Source organism: Thrips palmi, unplaced genomic scaffold, assembly GCF_012932325.1.
Source record: "Thrips palmi isolate BJ-2018 unplaced genomic scaffold, TpBJ-2018v1 HiC_scaffold_4, whole genome shotgun sequence".
In the NCBI taxonomy this organism is placed as follows: Eukaryota; Metazoa; Arthropoda; class Insecta; order Thysanoptera; family Thripidae; genus Thrips; species Thrips palmi.
The window spans coordinates 2938179-2947452 of NW_023144631.1; the positions used below are offsets into that span (position 1 = coordinate 2938179).

Here is a 9274-nt window from a genome sequence, read left to right on the forward strand (position 1 = left end):
AAGGCACGTCCTCCATCCAGGACGGCGACGACGACTGCGGGGACACGGCGGGCATGTGCTGCTGCAAGGGCGGCACGCGCTCCTCCGGGCTGGCCGTCGACGGCGGCGTCGCCGGCTGCGGCGCGGTGCGCTGCAGGGGCGGCGTCGGCGTCGGCTTGGGCTGGGCCAACGTTACACTGAGTGCGGGGGGCGTCGCGGACGTCGGCGACGGCCTCTGCTGAGCCTGCAAGCGCGCCTGATGTTGCTGCAGGAGCTTTTGCTGCTGCCACGTCGCGCTCCCCGCCTGGGGCAGCTGCGGAGCGGGCCGCTGTTGGGTCTTCTGCTGCGCTGGTACAGGCTGCGGCGTGGCCGGCGCCACCGCATTTTGCTGGACAGCCGCCCTCTGCACTTGTGGGGGCCTCTGCTGTGGCTGCTTCGAGGATGCCGCAGTCTGGTCCTGTGGCGGGGCAGGCTTCGGCGCCGGGTTGTGGTGCAGCGGGGGGACGACCGGCGGGGCGGCCTTGGGCGCGACCTGAGGTGTCACTTGAGGTGTGGCCTGAGGTGTGGCCTGAGGTGCAGCCTGAGGTGTGGCCTGAGGTGCGACCTGAGGTGCGACCTGAGGTGTGGCCTTAGGAGCGACCTTAGGAGCGACCTGAGGTGTGGCTTGAGGAGTGGCTTGAGGTGTGGTCTGGGGTGCGACCTGAGGTGTGGATTGAGGTGCGACCTTAGGTGCGACCTGAGGCGTGGCCTGAGGTGCGGTCTGACGTGCTACCTTAGATGTGGTCTGAGGTGCGACCTGAGTAGCGATTTGGGGTGTGGCCTGAGATGCGACCTGGGGTGCAGCCTTAGACACGGCCTGAGGTGTGACCTGAGGAGCAGTCTTAGACACGGGCTGTGGAGGGGTCTGGGATGGAACCTGAGGCACGGCCTGGGGAAGAGCCACCCTGGGCGTGATCTTGTGTGCTACTTGCGGCGTGACTTTTTGTGCGACCTGGGTCGTGACCACAGCGTTGTGCGTGACCTGTGGAACAGCCGATGCGGTGGTTGATGGAGTAGCTGAAGGAGAAGCCGACGCAGTGGCCGATGGAGCGGGCGACGGAGTGGCCGGTGCAGCAGGCGATGGAACAAACGTGGGGGCGGGCGACGGAGCAGGCGATGGAACAACCATGGGGGCGGGCGACGGGGCCGGTGATGGACCAGTCGAGGAAGCCCTCGGGCGGGCAGCCGCTGGAGCGCCATGAACAGCATGAGGAGCAGCCGGGGCTTGCTTCACCGCATCCTCTTGGCCCTGGTAGGTTTTGAGGGTCTGCTGGACGCCAGGTTGTCCGACCAGGCGCTGGTGGTGTCGCTGAGGCTGCTGCTGCATCTGCAGGGGTGGCACAGGCAACTGTGTTTGCTGGTTCAGATGCAAGGGGGGCGGATGCTGTTTCTGGACTTGATGGCGCTGAAGTTGCTGCTGGTGTGGGTGAGGCTGCTGATTTTGTTGAGGCGGTTGGTGAGTCTGCTGAGGTGGTTGCTGCTGCGCCGCCAGTTGAAATTGCTGATGTTGGGCTACCTGCTGCGTTGGTGCAACCTGAGGTGGCGGTTTATGCTGGAGCTGCCGAAGCTGCTGCTGCTGGTGTTGATGCACGTGTCTGGGCATGGCGGCGTGGGCCGCACTGTGCTGGCTCGGCGGCCGGCTGCCTTCGGCCACCTCCACAGAGGCCCGACGATGTTCCAACGGCGGCATTGGCGGTTGGGGCTGCATCTGCGACTGCACATGGGGCAGCATCTGCGGTTGAACATGTGGTTGCACTTGCGCGTGCATCTGCGGCTGAGGTTGCATGCGGGATTGCATCTGCATGTGCATTTGGGGGTGCATCTGCGGTTGCATTTGGGTCTGGTGGCCGAGAGGTTGCCCCATGGACTGCAATTTGACCTGCGCTTGGGGCTGGGGTGGCTTGGCTTGCTCCTGGCGCGGCTGTTGCTGATACGCCTGGTACTGCATGGGGTGCTGCCGCTGCTGCTGGAATGCGTGCTGGGGCACTAGGGGCGGCACCAGGGGAGGCACTAGGGGCGGCACCAGGGGCGGCGCCTGCTGGAAGGGGTGCTGGGCCGCCTGCGCCGCCTGCGCGTAGTGGGGCTGCTGCTGCAGCTGGCTGAGCGCGGCCTGCGCGTGCGGGTTCTGTCGCGCCGCCATCTGGATGGGCGTGGCGGGCGCCGCCACGAGGCCCGTCAGCTGACGCGGAGGTGCGGGGACGCGCGTCGCGGCCAGCGGGTGCAGCTGGGGTGGCTGAAGTTGCTGCTGGACTTGCTGTTGGACCTGCTGCTGGACCTGCTGCTGGACTTGCTGTTGGACCTGCTGCTGGACTTGGTGGACTTGGTGGACTTGGTGTTGGACTTGCTGTTGGACTTGGTGCTGCACTTGGTGTTGGACCTGCTGTTGAACTTGCTGTTGGGCCTGCTGTTGGACTTGCTGTTGGGTCTGCTGTTGGACTTGCTGTTGGACCTGCTGTTGGACCTGCTGTTGGACTTGCTGTTGGACTTGCTGTTGGACTTGCTGTTGGACTTGCAGCGGCCTCATAAGCGAGTGGCCAGCACTCAGGGCCTCGACCTGCGACGCCGCCTCGCCCCAGTCCTGCAACACGACACGCGCCGCTTCAGTCAGGACGCCGAGACGGGCACGACGGGCACCGCGACGAGGGGCAGCACTTCGTCTACTCACCTGCACGGAGACGCCAGCGCCCCCGCTCACCTCCGACATGGCCTCGAACGGCCGGACGGCCACTGCGTCGTCTGCAACAAGTGCCAAAACGTCATCGTCAAACCGAAATGACTGCCGAGGGCCCCCGGGTCCCACCGCCTGTCAACGCAGCCAATCCCTTCCGCCCGGCTGGCGGCGCGTAGCGGGGCGTCGCGGGGCGTCGCGGCCAAGAGGGGCAGCGTCCCCTTCGTGCTGCCGTGCTGCCGCCCGGGGCGATGTCACGACGTCACCGGGTCCGGCGAAACTCGAGACGAGTGTGTTATTGCCTCCCCGGGGGCAAAGCCAGGCAAGGCCAGGCAAAGCCAAAAGCCGCGTCTGCAGGATGACTCCGGACGGGGTGTCCCGTCGGTCAGTCTCTCTCCCAGCCCCCATGAGTGCGAGAGAGAGAGGGAGAGGCCTCCCGCTCGGAATCAGTCTACTGCACGGCGGGGCGAGCGATGCGGGGTCAGTCAAAAGGGAGCAAATTCGTGTGGGAGCCGTCGAGACGGCGAGACATGGCGAGACATGGCCTCAAGCAAGGACCTCGGCCAGGCTCGCTCGGCCGCTGCCGCCACCGCGCGGCCCGCGTCCAGCCGGTCCCCGCGACACGACATTGATTTTTCCGGCGCGGACCGCGAGTCCGCGTGCCGGTCTGCAATCCGGCGGTCGCGCCACGCCACGCCACGCGGCCGGGCTTCACTTCACAGCGTGTTCACACGCGGCGCACGCAGCCAGAAAGGGGCGTGGCGAGGCGCGGCCGGCCAAGCCGACGAAGCCCCATCACTTTCGCTAAGCACCGGCCGGGGGGGCACTCGGCAGCTCAACCCACTGCCGAGCCCGGCCCAGCCCGGCCCAGCCATTCCGAGGGACCCATTCGACGCAACCGTCTCTGTCGCACTCGTGGGGCGACCCGTCGGAGTGCGAGAGAGACAGGTGGTCCTCCGGAACGGCTCGGCAGGGCTGCTCCCCAGACCCAGTGCAAGCCACCGGCCGCCTGCACCGCCTGCACGTCCTGCGTCTATCGCGACGCCCATCTTCACGCGTCGCTGCGCCTGGCTCGGACCCCTTGCAGCCTGCTTGCAGCCGGCCGTCCAGCCGGGCCCGCCTTCCAAAGGAAAGACAAGGACACCCTGGTGCACGCCACACTGCGTCATCACCTCGCAGGCGCGGAGGGCCACGCCACGCCGAGGGCAACGCCACGCCCCCCACCGCGTCCCTCGCGCTCCACCGCGACCTGGGCCACGGCGCGCCGCGCTGCGCTCGCTGCGCTGCTCGACTGCGGGTCACCCGCCTCACCCCCAACCCCAACCCCACCCGGCCCAGCGAAGCCCAGCCCGGCGAGGCACTGGAAGTCGCACAACCCAGTCTCCTCCAGACTACGCCAGTCCGGCCCTCCAGGGCCTCCGGGGCGTCCCGGGGGTATCGGGGGTCCGTGACTCGATAAAATGCCACATTTCACGCGGCTCCAACTCCAGACTCCGGGCGAGACTCAACTCCCCAAAGCCGGGCTGGGCTGGGGCGAGCCCGGGGCCGAGGGTGGGGCCCCTTCAGCCAGAGCCGCAGTCCCGCCGTCATCGGGATAGCCGGCACTCAGGGCGCTGGCGACCAGGCCGACCAGGCCGACCAGGCGACCCCACCTCGCACAATCGACCACTTCCCCAACGAACGGCGACCGCGATGCGATAGCGCCAATTTTAGACTGCCTTCCCGGCATTCCGCGCACCGCGACGAGCGCCTCGCTCGGACAGTGCGTTGCTGCGTTGCCCATCAACGCCTCGGACAGACGGCAGTACGGACCAGGAACTGCCAGGAACCCGGACAGGCGTCAGAGAGGCGGAGGCACGCCAACTCGCGGCGTCCGGAGCAAAGTCTGCAGAGGCTCCGCCCACATCACCGCAGAATGGAGCGAAGTTCGTGGACTGCGACGAAACCACCCAGAACGCAGAGATGACCCCGTGTCCCTCCTTGTCCCCCTCCACATTCACTTACACGCACACTCACAAGAGCGCGTGGAGCTCAGTCCGGTCCCCTCACTTCCTCAGAAGAAGCCCCAGCAGGGCCCCGGGCGTGGCGGCGTCGCGGGGCACCCTCGGCAGAGCACCTTCGCTTGGCCACTACAAAATTAACCCCCCGAGTGCCAGTTGGCCTGCGGGTCAGTTACGGTACGGGTCAGGTACGGTACGGGTCAGGTGGCCGACCGGGCATGCGTGCTGCGAAGCCCGCGGCGCCGTCATGTCCACGGCCAAAGCACGCCGTCAGCGCCGTCAGCGCCGTCAGCGCGCCGCCACACTGGGACGCCATCACGCGGAGTGGAACAAGGGGGTGGATGGGGATGGCCCGTCGCAGACCACCTACCGCTGCTCGGCTTGCTCGGCTGCTCCCGCCCTTCGGCCCCGTCGGCCCTTGGCGGCGTCAAGTCACGTCACCGCCGCTCAATAAAGCTGGGGCCGCGGGCGTGGCGAGGCGTGGCGAGGGGGCCGCCGAGCGAGGGGCGACATGACATGACACGTCACCGGGACGGACGGCCGGGATTTCAAAAGGCGGCGCTTGTTATCGGCACCGGCGTGACCGCGGGGGTGAGCGAGCGGGCGGAGCGGGGGCGCCTCAAAGGAAGGCGAGGAAAAGGGACGGCGACCCTCACGACGCACAGCGCGTCCGCCAGCGTCCGCCAGCGTCCGCCGGCCGAGGTCGTTATTCAGAGGGCCCCCGTCAAGGGCCAAACTGATTCCCCGGCCGTGGCTTGGCCGGGCTTGGCCGGGGCTTGGCCGGGCCACCCTCGAGGCATCGCCGGCACCGTTCGGCTGCCAAATCCAGCGGAATGGAGGCGGGCCGATGGGCCGATACAGGGAGGGGGAGGGAGAGGCACTCCGCGGCACTGCGAGGCCCCGGGGGGGCGCTTTGGCGCGGCGAGCGCTTCGCTTCGGGGCGCCGAGGCAAACACGCCGAGTGGATATTTCCACGCGCGGTCTCCCTTTTCCCAACGAGGGCGCGACGCTACGCGAGGCAAGGGAGGCCGCCGAGGCCGAGGGAGGGGACGCCGGGGACGCCGCGCCGCAATCCGCAATCCGGTCCGGGGGGTCGCCGGCCGCACCCTCCCGGCCGAGGCCCCGCCGGGCCGTCTCTCCAGATTGGGCCTCTCTGCCGGACCTCTCCAATGGACCCTCTAAACCTCGTTACCGCCCGGCCCGGCCCCGCCCCGCCCCGCCGCGGCAGTCCAGGCGGTCGTCTACAGACTGCAGCGCCGCCCCGGGCACGCCACGCCGGCCTCGCCGCGGATCACTCGAGGTCACCGGCCCCTCGACCGGCCGGCGCCGAGCACGCCGAGCAGACCTTAGCCGAGCGGCCACCCCCCGGCCCACGATACTGCGGCCTGCTGCCCGCCCCTGCGGCACCGTGGCACCGGGCCCGGGGGCCAGGCCGGGGCAGGCCGGGGCCCGCGGGGTAGGAGAAGAAAGGAATCAAGGCGATGAGCGGCGGGGCAGCGGCGGGGCAGCGGCCTGGCCACAAAGGGGGTGCGCGAGGGGCGTGGCGGGCGGCGCGGGCGGGGCGGGGCGGCGCTCTCCTGGGAGGAATTATTGATCTCGTCTCAGCGAGCGGAGCGAGTCAAGTGGAGCCCGGCGGGGCGCGGCGGGGCGCGGGGCCACACAAACACCGTGAGCACCAACACCGGGCAGACACCGAACAGCAAGGCGAGGCGCAGCGAGGAGAGTGTGGGGTGGAGGGCGAGGGGGTGCGAGTGAAGGGTGGAAGGGGACAAGGACTCGTTGACTGGCGAGAAGCGGGGCGAAGCGGCGCGGGAAACGAAGAGAAGCAGCGGAGAGAGGGTTGGCTGGGAAAAGAGGACGCCGTCCAGGCCGCAGAACGGCAGGGCGGCAGGGCGAGAGGGAGGGGGCGAGCGAACACGAACAGAAAGGGCGGCGAACAAGTCGACGAGAGGGCCAAAATAGACGCGGCTTGTGCAAACCGCGCTACACGCCCAAAGGCCCGCCCGGCCCGCCAGGCCCGCAAGGCCGCGGGGGGTGCCGGTCGGTCACGCCGAGGGACGCGGAGGGACGCCGAGGACGCCAAGCCGAGCAAGCCCCCGCGCGATAATGCCCCAAGGCAGACACGACGCCGCCGCCGACGCCGCCACCGCGGACGTTGACCGCCGCGCCCCCGTTGTTCTGTTGCGTCCCGCGCGGGGCCGGGGCCAGAGCCAGGGGCAGAGCCGGGGGCAGAGCAGGAGCCGGAGGACAGGGAGCGGGGGCGCCAAGAGTACGCCACTCCGACGACGCGCACCGCACCGCGCCGCGGCGGGGCAAAGGCCGCCGGCAAGTGGCGCATCCTCCAAAGCGCCGACCACCGACCCCAGGTGGGGCCCAGCCCGCGGTCGCGGCAATCCGCGGTGCCAAAAGCGCCTCGGGGAGAGAGAGAGAAAGAGAGAGCGCGCGAGAAAGAGCAAGGGAGAGGGAGAGGGAAAGGGGAGGGAAGGGCTCGACAAGTGGGCTGCTTCTGCTTCCAGGCGTCGTGTGGCGGCGCGGCGGCGTGCTCGGCGTGTCGCGTCACGGCGTGCGGCAAAGCTTGAACGCGACAAGGACAAGGGGGTGGCGAGCGGGGCGGCGCGCGGGGGCGGGGCGGGGCGATCGGCCGCGCACGGCCACCGGGTCGATTTCCTTCACTACCGCTCTCGTCTCGTCCCGGTTCTTCTCTCGGCTTCTCCGCTTCCCCCGAAACGACATGAAACACACTCGCCCCGCCCGCCTCGCCTCGCCTCGCCTCGCCTGACGGGCGGACGGACGGTCGGGCGGGGCGGTGGGGTGGCTGTGCCCGTCGTGCTGTACAGCCAGCTCGCCCTCGCCGGCTCCTCGGCTTGGAGCGCCACCGCGCCACCGCGTTCGGATGTGGAGGCGGCGGTACGGCGCGCCACCGGACAAGCCGCGGAGGGGCGGGGCTGCAGGGTGTCCGCACATGACGCGCCCGCCGCCGCCCCGCCCGAGCAGCCAGCCAGCAGCGCGAGGCACCAACGCCCTGGAACTGCTAATGCAGCGGTTCGCAAACTTTTCCGACTCGCGAACAATAAATGGCGGGGAATAACTTCCCACATTCGTTGTGTACAAAATTTGAACACATTCCCACATTCTGCAGGCGAAAACGCCTGTAAGTAGGCAACAAACCCCTGTAAGTAGGCAACAAGAGTGACAAATATAGCAGAAATCTTGCACATCCCCACATTCGTTGTACACTAAATCTTACAGTGCTCACCCCTCGAAATGACGGCTAGAAATTACCGCGACCCAATCCCCTGAATAAACGCTCTTTGCCTGGAGAAATGCTCGTCGCCAGACATGTATCGCGACATCAAATGCGGTTGGCACCGCCAGGTAGAGGAACCAAAGAGAAACGCTGTCTAAGGGTGGCGCGAACACCGACAGGCGACTTACCGTTCTCCTTGCTCTTGGCCTCCACGCCGTCGGCCTGCAGCGCCTCCAGGCCGCAGGGCGCCGCGACGCCGCCCCCCGATCCAGCGGGGGAGGGCACGGCGGGGCACTGCAGGTAGGCCTTGGCGTCCTGGCCTGCAGGCGCGTCGGCGGGGCCGGCCGGGACGGCGGCGTCCTGGCCAGCAGGAGCGCCGGGGGCGGCGTCGCCAGGGCCGCCGCCGCTGCCGCTGTTGGACGCCACGCCGAGGGACTCGACGAGCTTCCGCTTGTGGCTGCACACGTCCTCGGCGGAGGCGACGGGCGTCGGGCTGGGCCGGCCAGCCACCTGCAAAACAGACCAAGCAAACAAATCAGCCCAGTGCGCGTCTCCAGTCTGGGAGCCGGGAGGCGGCCGAGAACGTGGCCGCGGAGCTGGCCCTGCCGGCTGCGATGCCTTGATAACCAGCCCCCTGCCCCTCATTAGTAGCGGTGTAGGCGCGGCGTGGCTCACTCCGCGCCGATCGTATTACGCCCCCCCCCCCCCTTTCCCTCCCTATCGCCGCACCGCCGGCACCCCGCCGGCACCGCATCATTTCCTCCTTCAGGAAAAGGTAAAACGAACAGAAAAGAAAAAAAAAGATCAATCCAATCCGCCCCCTTTGGCCAGCTTCAACCCACCCCACCGCGGCGGCCGGCCGGACCAGCCGCCACCGTATTAAAGACCTCCAAAGGGAACAGTCAAAAAGGAAAAGGAGGGCAGAACCACACCTCGCAGCGCCAAGTAATCGCATCAACCTGGAGGAAACGAGGAAATGACGCCGACCGTCGCCCCGTCTCTCTCGCCCCCAAACGGGACGGCCCGTGAGCGAGAGAGACAGACAGGGCGGCGAGCGAAAGCGCCGGTCGGAGTGAGCCGGCTGTGGTTGTGCTACCGCCGTGCGGGCGCACTAAATAACACAATAATGACCATTATGACCGTCACACCGCGGGGCAGCCAGGGTGGTGCCGCCGCCCCGCCCCGCCCGGAATACCAAACGAAGGCCGGCCGGCACCTGGCCGGCCGGTGGCGGCCAGCCGAATGCAGGCAACGCAGCGGACTCATTCCGAGAGTCTTCGTCGCTCTGTCTCTCTCACACCTATACGGGACGCCCCACGAGTGCGAGAGAGACGACAGGGC

At 68.3% G+C, this 9274-nt stretch overlaps 1 protein-coding gene across 1 annotated transcript; it reads right to left on the minus strand.

Moving 5' to 3' along the window:
• Positions 1-133: 133 nt before the first annotated feature.
• LOC117649507 (extensin-like) lies at positions 134-8239 on the minus strand (the record flags this gene model as incomplete). The annotated part of the gene is made up of 3 exons (XM_034392376.1): positions 8122-8239; positions 2684-2754; positions 134-2596 (listed from the first exon to the last, which is right to left on the minus strand). Coding segments are annotated over exons 2-3 (2502 nt in total), but the record flags the coding sequence as incomplete, so codon positions are not given.
• Between the last annotated feature and the right edge of the window lie 1035 nt (positions 8240-9274).